The sequence below is a fragment of the Hemicordylus capensis genome, chromosome 5 (genome assembly GCF_027244095.1).
Source record: "Hemicordylus capensis ecotype Gifberg chromosome 5, rHemCap1.1.pri, whole genome shotgun sequence".
Classification (NCBI taxonomy): domain Eukaryota; kingdom Metazoa; phylum Chordata; class Lepidosauria; order Squamata; family Cordylidae; genus Hemicordylus; species Hemicordylus capensis.
Genome location: NC_069661.1, coordinates 86,470,826 through 86,488,490, shown reverse-complemented (window position 1 = coordinate 86,488,490; position 17,665 = coordinate 86,470,826). Strand labels below are relative to the sequence as shown.

Here is a 17,665-nt window from a genome sequence, read left to right as displayed (position 1 = left end):
CAGCTTCCACTCTCGCCTTCCTTCCTCCTGCAGGGGCGGAGCTGAACTAGGAGAGACGAGGCGTAGAAGCAAAGCCACCGAAGCAAGAGATACCCTCGGGCGCCTGTTGGGTCAAGTGAGGGAACTATATACAGCAACAAAGGAGAGGACTTCAGAAGAGGCCAGTGATCCTGCCGGGGTGGGTCTCTTCCTTGCCTCCTCCATTTTGGGGGGAAAGAGGGTCCAACCAGCCGCTACCACCACCACCCCCTTCGCCTAGCGTGGTGTTCTCTTGCTGTTACAAAAGAAGCGTGGGAGCGGAAGGAAGACGGTCGAGGTAAAAAGTTTTTCCTAATCGAACTGTTGCTTCCCCAGCTTCGCCCGACCAGCCTGGAGGGGGTGCGGGAAGCGTTCCTCCTCTTTGCTGCCGCGCGTTTTTCTTCTTCTTTTCCCCTCCCCTAATCATCCGAGGCTGCGGATAGGCGCCATAACTGTTATTGTTCTGACTTCTTTCTACTCCAGCCGCGCATCCGCCACGCTCCAGACTTGGAAATCAAAACTAACCCCCTAAGGAGGGGCTAATTAATCTGTGGCGAGTGGGCTGGAGACAAAAGGGACACACGGTTCTTCCTCGAATGAGAACAGAGCCCTGCATGTTTTTAACACAGATTCCTTGTTCGCCACTCACAAAAGAGCACCCTCCCCACCCCCGCCGCTCAGAAGTTAGATTTTTAAAATGCCTTCAAAAATTGGAGTTAGAACTAAGCAGTTGCCTCCCCTCCACCTCGAATATCCCCCCCTTTTTTTTTAAATTGCTCAATTAAACGTTCTCTGTGACCGGATGTGAGAAGGAAGAGCGAAGTCGTGCGTGCTTTTTGTTTATTTGTTCTTAAACCACAGATATCCGTTGGTATGCTAGCTTCTGCGAAAATCCCTTTCTTGGTCAGGCAGAATGAGGGCAGGGAACTAACTAGCTTGTCAGCTGCAGGAGTAGGGGGATCTAATCACCTCTGGATCAAAGTAGCGGATCCCAACTCAATTGTTCTGAGTTAATTAGATCGCAGTTGAACGTTGTGGTCATGTGTCTGGCTTTCGATGACTAAGTAGTCTAATGACTCTACTTGGCATATTGGAACAATTGCTTATAAAGCCAATGTCTGCTTTTGTATGTAGCAATGTTCACTAAGGGTAGCTCCAGAGGGGGGTGCACAAGCCCCCCTCCCCACAAGTAGTTTGCCCCCCACCCATTTCTGTTGCAGAATTCTAACATATGAGATGTAGCTCACCCATGCAGAAATGAACTTTGCCCCGTCTCTCCTCTCCCTCCCACCTCTCTTTTTTCCTGGTGCTGACAGAGACTGTGTGGTGTAGTGGTTACAGCGTTGGACTAGGACTGGGAAGACCTGAGTTCAAATCCCCATTCCGCCATGAAACCTGACCCTGGGCCAGTCGCATATCTCTCAGCCTAACCTACATCACAGGGTTGTTGTGAGGACAAACATAACCATGTACTCTGGGCTCCTTGGAGGCAGAGCGGGATATAAATGTAAAAAATAAATTGAAGTTCTCAGCTTTAATTATTGGGCTTCTCCGACATGTCTCGCTCTGTGGCAACACTTGAGACAGTTCTTTGCATCTGTTATACTTGTATACCACCCTTTCTCCAAGGAGATCAAGGCAGCTTCTATTATTATTTGAGGCAGTCTTCTACACTGGATGTAGGCCATATTCAAGCTGGCTAGCTTTGCAGATGGCTACCTAAATACTTGGCACATGTATTTCATAACCATCTCCTGACAAAATATTGGATGACTTTAAAACACCTTCTGATTTCTTTTGATATCACACTGATGTTTAAGCAGAGGAAAACTCATTAAACGTAGTTAGATATCATTATTTCTGTCACCAGGATAATTTTATAATTTACTCCAGTCTCTGGATTATCAGCATGTTAATAGTTCTCTACCAAAACATAAACTCTTTAGGAGTTCACATGTCGGTTATCCAAGGAAATGTGAAATCGAATTGCTAACTTGAATGTAAAATGCTGTGACTGTCTGGAGATGTGTTTGGGTTAAAAGGAAGGATGAAATATTTTTGCAAAGTGGCAGAGCCAGATGGAGCAAATATCTTGTTTCTACCTCTGCTAAAACTCTGGTGTCACGTAGGGATGTGCACGAACCAGAGCTCAGCCAGTTCAGTGACAGGTGAACCACCCAGAGACGAAAGTTTGGGCAGTGTACAAATTTGATAGATAGGTTGGGTTCCCTTTAAGGAGCAGGGAGGGTGCTCATTCCTCCCCCACCCACCCCGGCGGCGCTGTCTCCAAAGCCACTGGCACTGGGTGGCAGTGTACCTCCTTGCTGCCCAGGTCAGTGTTGGACCAGAAGTGGCCAGTGCCACAGCTCCCAGCGCCAGCTGTTTTGGAGCCAGCGCTGGTGGGTGGGGGGGATAAGCACCCTCCCTGCTCCTTAAAGGGAATCCTTGCCTGGACTCCAGAAAGGACCAGCGAACTAGTCCATGCACATACCTAGTCCTAGTATTTAGGCACCAGTGATCCTTCTAATTGTTTAAAATAGTGAGTGGGGAGAGGTTTGTCCTAGGTGGCAGCATTGAGGCAGTGTGTGTACATAACACACATGCACACATTACACTCATGCACACTCTCAGTGATTTTTCTTTTTCATGCAATTGTTTTTACCTCCCCCCACACACACAGGGGGAGCCACCACTGCCGCCTCCTGTCCTCCTCCCCCCAGGCCCCCAGCTCCAGTTTCCATCTGGGCTACCAGAGCAGGGAGCCACTGGCAGGGAGGAGCTGCCGCCTTCTGATCTGTAGCTGGAACTGGAGGAGGAAGAGGCCAGGGGGAGGTGGCGGGCACAGCACGGCGTGGTGGGCACAGCACAGGGTGGCGGGCACAGCAGAGACTACATGCCTGTCATAATCTTCAGGGGGGGGGATTTGTTACACGCACCTTAGCGAGAACTATTCCAAGTGAAAGTATACATATTGAAATTATACAGCAAAGTGAAACTGCCTAGCCAATTTTGCTTTGTGTTTCATTTATCCATGTTCCAGTGCAGGTCCTCTTTTCCACTGATGTTGAGAAGACCTGGAAACTTTTTTTTACACTTAGTAGTTGAGTGGGGAAAACCCATAAACAAACAGATAAATCTATGTGGAAATTAAACTGCTTTCTATTATTATGTTTGCAATTTGGTATAACAATAACTTGAGAGAGCAGGCCGCCTCCCAGCACTTATTGTGTCAAACTATCAGAATAGAAAAGGTAGCTCAGCCAACAGAAACCAACTAGTACAAAGGTTGCAGTTGTTGATCTGAACTGTGCTGTCCACACAAATTTTTGAAGTAGTAGTGATCAGCATGTGGGTCAGTGCAGTCTTGGGAAGGAACATGAGTAACATTGAACTACTAATGTACATAAAAAGATGCATGAGTTTCCTGTAGAATTGTCTGAGGAAATAAGTGATGCTGTGACTTCTACTATTTATTTATTTACATTTCATATCCCGCTCTTCCTCCAAGGAGCCCAGAGCAGTGTAATACATACTTAAGTTTCTCCTCACAACAACCCTGTGAAGTAGGTTAGGCTGAGAGTGAAGCGACTGGCCCAGAGTCACCCAGCAAGTATCAGGGCTGAATGGGGATTTGAACTCGGGTCTCCCCGGTCCTAGTCCAGCATTCTAACCACTACACCACACTGGCTCTACTAGGCAACTTTCCTTGTTTTGTGTTTCCTAGCTGTTTGTGTGTGGAGGGGTCTCCAGCAGCTTCTACTTGCTGGCCTCCCCCGGTCTCCGAAGGGTAGTTTCAGGGCTGTTTCAACCCTTTGAGAGTGTGTGGCACTGGCAGCCATTTTGGAGGCCACCTTGTAGGCATGCTGGCCATTTGCATGGTCAGGTCACCCGGCCATGCAGTCATTCACAGCGGCCTCCGAAATGGCTGCTGCACACTTTCAAAGGGCTCAAACGGCCCTTTGGAGGCAGGTGGGGGAAGGAGTAGCTGCCGGAGACCCGTGGCCACAGCAATTACCCCCCCCCCGGTTTTGCCAAACCCCTTGGCGGCAGTAAGTTCTACATATTTTTTCTTTTTTTAAATTACGTCCCACTCGAGCTGGAGCCAAACTGGGCTCACTCATTCACAAAACCAAACTGGACCTAGTTTGGTTCGAGTTCAGTTTGATCCGAGCCAAATGGGGTTTTCCGGTTTTGTGCACATCCCTATAGCTACATAGGAAATACCATATGTGAGACTTTCAGCACCTTTACAATTATCTGCCCATGCATTACATTTTATCAGTAATTATACTGCCCTAAATTGCTGTATAATGATCCCAGTATCTTGGCATGACCAGTTTCTTGTCATGAGTCATGGTTAGCTGTTCTATTATTAACCTTTTTTAGAAATGTCCTAACATATTGTTTCTTACCTTTGGCGGTAGCAGGAGGGAAAAATATCAAAAATTATAGCAGTGATTAAATAAGACTGATACCTAATGCCTAGAAGGCATTTTTTTCCATCCCTTATACAATGAGATCATCCTCCCTAGAGAGATGTATATTCTGCTTGACAGAATATGACATCAGTGCATTAGCTAACCAAAATGAGGTAATGCTTTAATACTCCAGTGAAGTTGGCAGGTAGTAACAGTGTTTTCTTCCCAGGAGCTTTGATGCTTCTGCAAGAACATCAGTGGCATGAAACAGAAAAATAACTGCTGACTGAGCATGTGTATGACTACTATGCAAAATCAAAACAGATGCCTCCTTATGTACAGATCTTTTTGTGGTCCTTTGTTCTTCAAACACATGTGGCCATGTGCAGTTCAAGACTCTCTTTCCAAATGTAGCTACTGTTCTAAGATCCACATGGTTAGAGAGAAGCGCTAACGTACCTTATTATGGAATTTTCTCTTTTTAAAAGTACTCTAGATTATTCTTTCTCTTAGAAATGATGGAATCTCCAATAACCTCATAAGCTGTTCTTTGTCTGGAGATTACTATATCTGTTGAAATTGCAGCTACACTGATATTCCTTCAGAATGATTTCCATTAATAATGCATTAGGTTTTATAATGCCTATATAATGCATTAGGACTGTATTCCCTTTGCTTGAGAAGTTCAGAAGAACTCTCTCTGAGCTAATGTATTTTATTCTTGGGAGATCACTTTTAATTTTCCATTACTTTCCAGAGGTTTAGCTTCCTTTGGCAGTCTCGGACAAAGAGCATGGCATTACTTTTCATTGAAAAGCATTTTGAGTTACAGTCAGTTTGGCTCTGGTAGCATTTTGAGTGTGCTTAAAACAGAATATAACAAGGCTTTCATTACTACATTGTGTACAAAATAAACCCATCTAATATTTTTGTCTTTTGTTTATAAACAGAAACCACAATGGCAGACATAAACCATATAATGGCATTGCCACAAACTTTGACAGATGCAAAAAATACCTCTGGTTCTGGAGGGTAAGTGGTGGTGGTTCTTTTTGTTTTGTCTTTATCTTTCTACCTAGTGCAGGCTCCAGGTTTTGGGGGCACTCAGGTAAGACTCCCTCATCTATCACTTAATAAATACTTTTTCTGCAGCAGCGTCATCCCTTTCCATGAGAACCAACTAAGAGTGGATGAGGGGGAAAGCAAGTGAACAGTGGTGAGGAGGAGGATGCTACACCCTAAATTATTTGCCATAGTGAAGGATAGAGCAGGTATACAGTAGCTGATGCTCATCCTTCTCCTTGCTCACTTGTGTGTCCACATCCATCACAAGAAAGGAGATGGTGTGCTGTGGCAAGGAGCAAGTGGGCCAGCTGCTCAGGCATGGATCTTTACAGGTGCCTAACAATGCTGACCTTGAAGGCTAGAGAGGCCCATTGCCATTTTATGTAAATATGGGAGAAAATACTCGAAATTGCCATCTTGCATTTCCCTCAGCTATCAAAAATGATCAGTTGCCAAATTCAGCATATTGTAGTTTTGGGACCATAGGAGTTTTTTGTAACCTCTCTGAAGACAACTAAGCAATGTTGCCCCAGAGAAAAGTGTAGATAAGAAATCCTCTCTTCTTATCAACTGCATGCATACCCTTCTAGTCCTTGCCTCCTCTCACCAGTTTGTTTTCAGAGACCTCATCTGCCTCTCATACATTATTTTGTTTCACATTTCCTCACGACACTAGCATATAACCATAGGTCTGTAAGAGAATTTAGGATATGGATATTGGAAACAGTGGCAGCAGAACTATGGCTAAAAATGCTTGAACTTTGATCAATTTGTGGTCTGTTCATGGAATTCTGCCCTGATCAATATTTGTTCCATTCTTGTGTACCTTTTTCAAAGCACCTGAATGTTTTTAAACATTCACTGGGTACTCAGGGGTCTACTCTTGTTTTCCTGTAAGTATTCTGAGTTTCTCTTGTCCGGTTTGTACTGCACATGTGTGGTGTTCATGCAGGATAGAAGTTGAAAGATTAGTAGCATATAGGTTTTGCATTCAACTTATACACCACTTTAAGTTTGTTGTGTGTTTACCTATCATTTCTTCTTGACTTGGTACTATCATGTTAATTTTATGCAGAGCAACCTGAACACAGCTGAGCTGTACAGGAGAAGGATTAGACCTTATTTCCTAGTTCTTGTTCTTGCTATTTGGGAGCTAATGAGGCTATTCACATGATTGAAGAAAATCGGGCTAGTCTCTGCTAGCCCGATTTTCTTCAATAGTGAGAACCACCAGGCTTGGCTGCGAGCCCAGTGGTTCTTGAGCGGCTAACCCACTCAAGTAGCCCGCCCCTTAGCCTGGGTTTGCGGAGCGAGCACTCCGCAAACCTGGGCTGTTGGATCATGAGTAGCCGCGGATCCGTGCCGTGGCTACTCACGAGCAGACCCCCCCGGAGGGGAGGTGAAAAGCTGCTTCCCGGCTCCAGGGGGTCTTGCCAGCATGCCCTGCGCACTTGTGCAGGGCATGCTGGAGCTTGCGGGAGCCAATCGCTCCCCCCAGCCCCCGCCGGCTCTCTCACAGAGCCGGCAATCGTGTAGGCGGCTGATCTGGCCGCCCAGGGCTCCCTCCATGCTCGTGTGCGGGGAGAGCAGGCTTAGCCCGCTCTCCCCGCGCACTCGAAGAAACTGGGTCTCACTGATCGTGAGACCCGGTCCAATGTGTCATCTCCCTCTAGCCATCAACCCTCCAATTTTTCCATAACAGTAATTGAAAGAAAAATATATCTCTTTTTGCTTTTGTGTTTGAGAGAGCAATGTATAATTAGTTTTTTACTAGGTATTCATCATGCCACATTAACAACTAACAATAACTCCAGGCTCAGAGGCGAAATGCCTCTAAATACCAGTTGCAGGGAAACAACAACAGGATAGGTAGCATTCCTTCATCTCCTCCTTGTGGGCTTCCCGGAAGCATCTGGTGGGAAACTGTAGGGAACGGGATACTAGAAGAGATAGGCCTTGGGTCTGATCCAACAGGGCTGTTCTTATGTTAATCTAAATGTGTGCAAAATCCTGTCGTTGGAAATCAAAAGATTTAATCTTATGAGATTTCAGTTTCATTAGCCAAGCAAGTAATTAAAGTTTCTTTGAAGTGCTTTAATGATTTAAGTTTAGCCTTTGCATTATCCTATTTCCTCACAGGAAAAGCATACCTGTTAGCAAATCGGTGGACTCTGTGATACAGGCAGATGAGAGTTACAGAATGGACCATGCAGAAATGGGGCTGTGTGTGTTAGTCAACAATAAGAACTTCCATCCAGCTACTGGTACAGGCGTTCTTTCTATTTCATGCTATTTTTGTTTAAAGGCTCCCCTTAATTAAGATTCAAATGTAAACATGTAATTTGCTTTGTGTGTGACCTCACTGAATATACTCAAAATTTTTCAATAATAAGATATTCTATAACTGTGCAGAGTTAGGTACACATATAAGGCCATTGAAATCAATTGGCATGCCTTTCTTTGCATAGGAGTGGACTGTTAGTCTTATCCTCTCTAATAAAACGCTTGGTGTCCGTCCGTGGACGGACACCAAGCGTGCGTTCGTGCCTGGCCTGTTCTGGGCATGCCCAGAACAGGGCAAGGGAGGCACGAACGGCAGGACCCGGCGGCCATGTTGGGGCCGGGAGAAGGAGAAGTGGCCGCCGCCTACGCCAGGAGGAGAGTGCGGGAGAGGCGGCGGCGCAGCCGTGGCCACGGCCAGAGGTGGCGGTGGCCGCGACGGGGCAACTGGCGGCGGGAGTGCGGGTGAGGCGGTGGCGGGGCCAGAAGCGGCTGCCGCAAATAAAGGAGAGAGGCGCCGGGGGAAGAGGCGGCGGGGAAGCTGGCCGAGGTGGCGGTGGAGCCGCCGCCAAGGCCTGGCGCCGCCAGTAAAGCCGGGCGGGGGGGGAAACCTTGGGGCCCGATCCCACCATTCCCGTCCCCCCGCCAAATTACTAAGGGCCAAATTGGCCCTGAAAAATGCCGCCGCCGAACCGCCCTCCCAGCTGCCCGATCCCACCATTTGTACAGGAAAGAGGAGCTCGCTAGCAGAGCTCCTCTTTCTGCAAAGGCTCTTCTCAAACTGGCGCTTTGAGCGGAAAGGGCGTCCTTTCCGCTCAAAGCGCCAGTTTGAGAAGAGCCTTCGCAGAAAGAGGAGCTCTGCTGGCGAGCTCCTCTTTCCTGTACAAATGGTGGGATCGGGCAGCTGGGAGGTTCGGCGGCGGGGGCCGAAAGCATTACTAGCGCCCGTTTTTCAACGGGCTAAAATTCACTTGTAAGAACAATAAAGTGTGCCGTCAAGTCGATTCCAACTCCTGGCGCCCACAGAGCCCTGTGGTTTTCTTTAGTAGAATACAGGAGGGGTTTACCATTGCCTCCTCCCACACAGTATGGGATGATGCCTTTCAGCATCTTCCTATATCGCTGCTGCCCGATATAGTACCAGTGGGGATTCAAACCGGCAACCTTCTGCTTGTTAGTCAAGCATTTCCCTGCTGCACCACTTAAGGTGCAATAGAACAATAGGTACACAGTAAAGTACCATGGATCTGTAAAAGCCTTACAGAGCCATTGTTCTTTCTACTAATCAATCACTTAATTATTTGATTAAATCTGCATGAATTTGTATTAAATACAGTTGTTCAGAAAAAAAAACATGCTAGATTGGGGTAGGCAGTCTTGACTCTCCTGCTGTAGTTGAGCTACAAGTCCCATCATCCCCAACCATAATGTATTGTGGTTGGGGATTACAAGAGTTGTAGTTCAATAGATGGAGAACCAAGGTTGCCTACCCTTGATCTAGGAGGTAATGCATATGTGTTGCAGCTGGCATCATCTAAGATTAACCATTGTCTTCAGAGAGGAGAAATACCTCTTCTAAAATGGTATCTGGGGCTTTGCAGGTGCTTGTATTTTTTTTTTTAAAAGCCGCACACATTTTTTATTACATGCACTTTAATTGTTTAAAAGAATTTTTATTTATCAACATTGTTTCCTCATAGACTCACCCTAATGTAAGCAATGGCAGAACACTCTAACACAGACAGATATGTTGTACGTTAACACTGTAACTTCTGTTGTAGTGAATAGGTATACTACTCACTACTTGAATAGTGAATGGCATACCTATTTCTAGACACATCATTTTGGTCATAATTTTGCCACGTTCTGGGGCAGGGAAAATTCTAGCAGTCTTGTTGATGTGAAGGAGTGCATTTTCATGAACCTTTTTTTCAGTTTCTTAAAAAAAAAAGTCAGGAAAATTATACACTTCTAAATACTCATTGGGAACGACCTTAAGTGGCACAGCGTGGAAATGCTTGACGAACAAGCAGAAGGTTGCCGGTTCAAATCCCCTCTGGTATGTTTCCCAGACTAAACACCTATATCGGGCAGCAGCAATATAGGATGCTGAAAGGCATCGTCGCATACTGCGCAGGAGATGGCAATGGTAAACGCCCCCTGTATTATACTAAAGAAAACCACAGAGATCTGTGGGCTCCAGAAGTCAAAATGGACTTGACAGCACACTTTATCTTTTTAAATACTAATAGAGGTCATACACACAGCCTTGCAGCAGCACAGGGTGGGGAAGGAAAGGTTGATTTGGCTGGCTGCATGGCTCGCGTGCCTGCACGAGCAGCTCTGCCTGGAGCCTTGTGGCATTCTGGAAGCTGGGGAAATGCAGCCTGGCCTCCAGAAATCCCACAATGCACTACGCAAGAAGCACAGTGCATTGGAGGATCTCCCCATGAGACAGGCTCTCTAGGCTCCTTGCTCTGTGTCCTCTCAGGCTGTCTGCAAGCTGAGCAGACACACGACTGGGGCCTGAGGTAAGAGGGTGTGCACCCTTACCTCAATAAAAGCTTGGGGGGTGGGGAGGATACTGGGCTACCCAGCAGGCCAGTGCCAGGATCAGCCTCGATCCCAGCACTTCACTTCACCAGCCCTACCCAGGTAGGGCTGCACAAGCCTGTTTAGGTCTGTGTGTGTGAACAGCCTTATCTTGTGCTTAAAAAATGATCTTAAAAAATCATTTTAATCCCACCTTTCCTTCAAGGAGCCCAGAATGGTCTTGCACTCCATTAAGTCCTCCCAACAACCATGTGAGGTAGATTAGGTGGAGAGATGGTGATTGGCTAAAGATTACCTAGTGAACATCATGGCTGGGCTGAGATTTAAATGCTGGCCTTAAATGCCAAAACTCTGCCTATAAGGTGACCTCATTACAGAATGTGTGTGTGCATGCGGTCCTTTTCTTGCATCTTAGGTTATTAATTTGATACATTATGATAAAATATTCCTTTATTTATTTATGTATTTGATTTCATTTCTATACCGCCCTTCCAAAAATGGCTCAGGGCGGTTTACACAGAGAAATAGTAAATAAATAAGATGAATCCCTGTCCCCAAAGGGCTCACAATCTAAAAAGAAACACAAAATAGACACCAGCAACAGTCACTGGAGGTACTGTGCTGGGGGTGGATAGGGCCAGTTACTCTCCCTCTGCTAAATAAAGAGAATCACCACGTTAAAAGGTGCCTCTTTGCCAAGTTACCAGGAGATTTATGGAATAGTTCCATTGAACTTGCTTACCAAGCAGTTTACAGGCTATCCCAGTTTCTCAAATCTAAACCTTTTTCATTAAATACATCCATTATCTGCATTCCTGTTTGTTTTCAGCATCAACCTTTCATTTTGTATGATTTATGTCTTCTGGCAACAACTGTGCTCCTTCCTTTGTTTCAATAAAACTGAGTGGATTTTACCTCTAACATATAGTTCTGCTATAACATATTGTGTTTGAAATGTAGTTGAGACAACTTTTTTTAAATCCAAAGGAATGGCATATCGATCTGGTACAGATGCAGATGCTGCACGTGTTGTAGACATTTTCAGGACCTTGGGCTATATCATCAAGCCTTATAATGATCTTGCATGTAAACAGATTATTGATGTTTTGCAAAATGGTGAGTAGTAACTTGTTTTGGTGGGTGCTTGCCAGTTGTGCTGAAATTTAACTTGTTCCATTTTAAGTTGTCGGTTCTTCTTAGAAATGGGAAATTGTTGATATTAAATTACAAATAGACTCTCATAGCAGAATTGCAAAAGGTCTCTGTCCGTTAATATTGTATAGCAAAAAGCTGCATACACACTGCTATATACTAGTGTTTTATTATTGACTGACCTCTAGACTAAGTTACTCATGAGTAATCTCATTGAAATTAGTAGGACATGTTAGTCATGGATTGGAGGAGTAGAAACTTCTTCGAGAAAGTGTTATTGACCCAGGCGCAAGCTTATCTTCAAACTGCTGCGGATTCATAAAAGCTTGATTACAATATATTGCCTTTAATGGAGGCTAATAAGCCTAGTCCTAAACCACATGGCATTTGTACTTGTTGGTTGGATGAAGGGTTGCTTGCCAATGGCCTTGGGCCTGCATATTCCCACATCTGATGCTGCTTATCCCACAGACCACAGAGTATAAATTCTGTATTCTGTTTTAGACATGAAGATCTAAGCACAATACTTATTTTCTATAAGCTGCTGGAAAAATTTAGTTTTTGTGGTTCCTAAGAACAATGATGCCTGCCCCCATTTTAGATTTCAAAACCTAGTTTTAAAGCAGAAAAAAAAAATCTTTTGGGGGAAACTATTTGAATAAAAACATTACGGTGCTTTGTAAATATGATACCAATTAAAAATTTTATGTTAAAGAATAAATGTCAAGTAAGTGTTTAGAATTGCTGAGCGCTTGCAACTCTCTTTTTTATTTTTATCTTTAAGTTGCCAAGGATGATCACAGCAAGAGAAATAGTTTTGTTTGTGTTTTGCTAAGCCATGGAGAGGATGGACTGATCTATGGTACAGATGGTCCTCTAGAGTTGAAAATGCTGACGAGTCTCTTCAGAGGAGATAGGTGCAGGACCTTGGCAGGAAAGCCCAAGCTCTTTTTTATTCAGGTAACTGTACAAAATGAACAGATGGCAAGATCTGTAAAGACACCCACTTTAAAAGTGGGGGAGGGGGACACTTACCTCAAAGGTAACTTGTGTGCAAAAAGCCCTAGCTTAAATCCCTGGCATATCCAGGACTGGAATCCATCTAAAACGCATTTCTAGTCAGTGTAGCCAGTCCTGTGTTATATAGATGGACTGAATAGCGTGTTATTGAAGCCCGAAGGCGACAGACTCGCTGTGGCCTCGGCAGTGTTCGGTCCAGGCAACTTTGCCGCGGCTCCCGGGGGGGGGGTGTGAATCAGGAGCCCTGGTCAGCCCCAGGAAGAATAGCTGTCCCTTTGCCTTAGGGACGAGAATCATTTTATACCCTCCTGCGTGCTCCATAACAGAGGGGACAGTAGCAGGAGAGGAGAAGAGTGAAAATGAGGATGGCTTTAACATTTTAAAGTAAGGTTTCTCTCTATCTATAGGATAAACTGGAAAGGGAGAAGAAGCTAAAAGATCTAAGAGAATAGATTGAGAGGAATTAAGTGAATAAGATTTGAAAGTAAAGGAGATAATTTTAAAGCTGCCTGGAGCTATGCAGGACAGAAAGAGCTGGGGTGGGGCTATTCCCCTCAGGCTCGAGTAGGTGTGTGTTTTCTATCTAGCTAATCAAAACTGTCCTGCCTTGGAGCTCATGAGAGGTATAACACATGGAGATGTCATTGACCTCAGCAACCGAGAATCACGGTTTGTACTAACCATGGTTAAGACCCACCCCATGTTTTGAATTCCCATATGTACAATAGGCAAATTATGGTTTAGAGCTGCTTGTTACTTTTATTTCTCATCTGTCAAAGTCACTTCCATCTCCATGATGCAACAACCCTTGAGGCAGAGAAATGCCCCTAATTGTAGTCTGTCATATGTTCATTTGTATCCAGTGGATGCCATTTTCACGTAGGGATTTGTGGCAAGGTTTGATAGCATTTATGTTGTTTTACTTTGCTGTGTAGGCTTGTAGAGGAACAGACCTTGATTCTGGTATTGAAACGGACAGTGGTCCAGATGAATACGTGTGTCAAAAAATACCCGTGGAAGCAGATTTCCTGTATGCATATTCTACTGCTCCTGGTAAGATAAACTAATGGAAAACATAACATTTCTGGTCAAAATAATTGATCTGTGAAATTTTCTGCCATGGGATGTGGTGATGGCCACCAGCTTAGATGGCTTTAAAAGGATTGTAGATAAATCCATGGAGAACAGGTCTATCAGTGGCTACTAGTCTGGTGGCTGTAGGCTACCTCCAGCCTTAGAAGCAAGACGCCTCTAAGTACCAGTTTCAAAGGAGCAACAGCAAGAGAGAGGGCTTGCCTTTACCGCTTGCCTGTGGGCTTCTAAAAGGCATCTGGGACACTGTGTGAAACAGGATGCTGGACTAGATAGGCCTTGGGCTTGATCCAGCAGGGCTGTTCTTATGTAAAATACACACATGGTTTAATAGCCAGTCTCATTTAATTTGTCTCCCAGCCAACAAAAATACCTGAATACTTCTTTCTTTTGAGGCAATTTCCAAATTGTTTCAGTGTTGAATACATGGCTACATTCTTCCAACAAAATGTCTGGCTTCTGACACAGGGTGTAAGTTATTCGTTAAGGCTTCCTTCTCCCAAGACTACTTTAATTCAAATGTATACTTACATAATGTAGGGCAACCTAAGAGGTGTATCTTGCAAACTACTTGCATGCAAACAATATCTACTTACTTACTACTCCAGATTAGTAGGCAAGTGGCCAGCTATGGATATGAGTTTTAGTCATAACATATTGAGGCTCAATACATGAGCAGTTGCTTATTGCTGGGAGGCCGGTTGGCCACCCAGACAAGCAGCTGCTTTGGTCAGGTGCTACCGCATCCAGCCGCAGCTCCCTCAGGAGCTTCAGGGGAAGGGGAGTGCCGCCACGCAGTGCCCTAGCTCCTGGAAGGCAATGCGCAAGTGCGCGGTGCCTTTCTCGGCCCACGCCCCCCACCCCCGAGTGTGTCAGCCACGGCTGACATACGATCAAGCAAACAAGGGAGGTGTTTTTAGGTGGGCTAGCTGCTGTGGAACCACCGGGCTTGCCCCTGAGCCTGGTGGTTCTCATGATGGAAAACCAGGCTGGGCTCCCTTAGCCTGGTTTTCCCCCATTATGAGAATAGCCTCTTTGGATTATATTTGATGTATTTAACTTTTCTCTCTCATATAGGTTACTACTCTTGGAGGAATTCATCAGATGGCTCCTGGTTTATACAGTCACTGTGTGTGATGCTGAAACAATATGCTAAAAAACTTGAACTTATGCAGATTCTAACACGTGTAAATCACAAGGTTGCAGAATTTAGTTCCTATTCAAATCGGCCAGACTTCCATGCAAAGAAGCAGATCCCCTGTATTGTGTCCATGCTCACAAAAGATTTTTACTTTCCTCATTAAACATCTTTACTTTTTGATATGAAAGCTAGCAGAAAAGAGAGCTAGCATTTATGCCATTTTGAATTTTGTTCAGTCTCTTGTGCCTAAGCTCTTAAGATCTATGCAGGGCTAAATATTTCCATCATTAGAACAGTAGATGATCAAGCTAGTTCAGAAAAATCTGATTTGGGGTATTTAAATACATGTTGATTTGTAACCCCTTTGTAAGAAAGAGATCAAATAACTTATTGATTTACTGTAACTGTGTATTCTAGCAGTAATAAAAGCAAGAAAAGCGTCATATTAAAATAATTTCTAATTTTGGTAACACTGTTACAATCCAGTCCTAAGAATATTTACTTGGAAGTGAACTACTTTGGTATAAATAGGAATTGTTTCCGCAAATAAATGTGGCTAGGATTGGAGTGCTAGTGTCATTACAAATTAGTGCACCTTCTAACATGGTGTAAGGACTAAACTATTGACTTTCATATACAATCATGTAGCAGAATCAAACTTTTGAGTCTTGTTTTTTTCATCGGTTTGGCAACTTATATAAAAGACCAAATGAAAAGCTTACAAGCATTGTCAAAGCCTTTTGTACCATAGCTAAAAACAATCTTGTTTACTTCTTATGTTTAACAGATTACAGCTTAGAACCCTGTTCCTGACTAAATCCAAGATATGTAGGTTTTTACACTTCAGTTAGATTTAGAAGTTTGTACATGTGGTTGTTCTTGTAGATAGCATATACATTCAACCTACTCCTAAAAAACCTTTTGTGATTCTTAGCTAGTAATCAAATAGACTAAGAGACTTATGACAAATGTGTTTTTTCTAGTTTTGACTTTGCACTTTTTTCACGTGTAGCATGTTTCAATATATTAAAGAAGCACCTGTTCACCTACAGTTTGGGTTAAAACTGAACCCCTTCTAGCATGCTGAATCTTAGGTAATTTACCCCTTTGTAGCTCAATAAGAAAATGATCTTCAGAGTATGTGTGAGAGGACATGAACTGAAGTCTTCCACAGTCACCCACTTCATATGAACTTCAAAAACACTTACTCATAAGGAAATATTTGCAACCTGATGAATCACTTCAAATATATACACCTTGTAAAAACCTTGTAAACCAATTCAGACACAACCACAAACTGGTTTGTTGATATGTATACAAGCAGGTGCAAGCCTTGGGCCTGCATACTTCTTCACACAAGTGGAGAAGAGTTTCAATCCTCCATTCAAGGGCATCAGGGCTTTTTACAGTTGTGGGGGGGACAAAGCCAGCAGTCCTATCCCCACTCCCCCCAGGAGTATGCTCCATTGAATTCAGTGGGACTTGGCTCACTTGGAGGGGGACTGCCCCTCTCTGCCCCCGCCGCAATGTCCATGCTTCCATCTGCAGTCTTTAACAAACCACAGTTTCTCCCATATGTGTTAAAATGCAGGAAACTGTCATTTGCATAAACCTGATCTGAAAAGCAAGCGTTAAACATCCTTCCCTTGTGTGCAAAGGAAGGAGGGGAAAGAGATACAACATAAGAGGCTATTTCAGTGTGTTCTCATCACAACAAACCATGGTTTATTGCCACATGTGAACTGAGCCCGAGTATGTAACTTCCTTAACGTTTGTGGTGTTTGCAATGCTTAGAGAAGAGGATGAAAGTTATTATTATTATTACATTTATATCCCGCTCTTCCTCCAAGGAGCCCAGAGCGGTGTACTTCATACTTGAGTTTCTCCTCACAACAACCCTGTGAAGTAGGTTAGGCTGAGAGAGAAGTGACTGGCCCAGAGTCACCCAGCTAGTATCATGCATGGCTCAATAGGGATTTGAACTCAGGTCTCCCTGGTCCTAGTCCAGCACTCTAACCACTATACCATGCTGGCTCTCATTCTCATTAAAGTTTAGCGCACTAAAGTTCTCTTTAGCACAACTGAGCTATTTGTGTGCTGCTCTGGATTGTGGCCTTTCATCTTGACCCAGAATGAAGACTGTGCAAACACAAGCCTTCTGTGCTCACACAAGCCTTATGAATGGCACAAAAACCAGCAAGGTCAATTGGGAGATCTCAAGTTCAGCATTCATGGCTGCCTAGGAGGGTACAATCTTATTCTAGCCTCCTCAATTGTAGATCATTGTAAGAAGCTTTGATACTGAGAGGCCTTAATCTCGCCTTTCCAAACAAGAGAACCAATGCTCAGCAGCATCTTTGTAACTTGTGATACTTGATTGTTTTCATACTTCTGAACTAATCTAAATACACCAGCTCATTTTACAGGAAATAAAAATTGTTGGCTGTATTAGGTGTTTTTAAATGTTAATCTCGTACGGATTTTCTAGTGCACGGTGAGCAATACCAGCAATTTGAGCATATCATTGTAGTCTAGATTCTCTGGGAATTTAACTTATTAATTTATGTTTATAATGTATTGTAACTTTTTGTATGAGAACCTAATAAAACATACATTGTTTAATTGGCTTAATGACTGTGTGTCTCTCAGCACAAAAATCAGTCTTTTAAACTGATAGTAGATTATTGCTGTCCTGTGTCTGCTTTTAAAAATCTATTATCAATTTTCATTGCAAAAAAATCTGATAGTTAACTCATTTGCCAAATATAGAAATGAACATAGTTCACTGTGGAGGTGCTATTGACAGAATGTAATCTACCAAGCACAACTACTGTGCTCTCTGTAATCTGTAGTCATTAATTTATTGAGGCAAATAAGGAACTGGAGGTGAGGGTGTGCGCACATATGTATACAAATGACTCCATAA

General features: G+C 43.9%; 2 protein-coding genes across 3 annotated transcripts in view; one reads left to right on the top strand and one right to left on the bottom strand.

The window, feature by feature from the left end:
* Positions 1-17,665, bottom strand: part of PRIMPOL (primase and DNA directed polymerase) — a 90,136-nt gene that overhangs the window by 58,519 nt on the left and 13,952 nt on the right. The window lies entirely within an intron of this gene.
* Positions 10-17,366, top strand: CASP3 (caspase 3). 2 transcript variants are annotated; one of them, XM_053253447.1, is made up of 7 exons: positions 10-178; positions 5,387-5,468; positions 7,641-7,765; positions 11,322-11,450; positions 12,271-12,446; positions 13,442-13,559; positions 14,676-17,366. In XM_053253447.1, exons 2-7 carry the CDS (start codon positions 5,395-5,397, stop codon positions 14,900-14,902), a joined length of 849 nt encoding a protein of 282 aa, XP_053109422.1. In that variant the 5' UTR covers positions 10-178; positions 5,387-5,394; the 3' UTR covers positions 14,903-17,366. The 2 variants fall into 2 exon arrangements, with proteins under 2 accessions (XP_053109422.1, XP_053109421.1); XM_053253446.1 differs by lacking the exon at positions 10-178 and adding an exon at positions 184-316.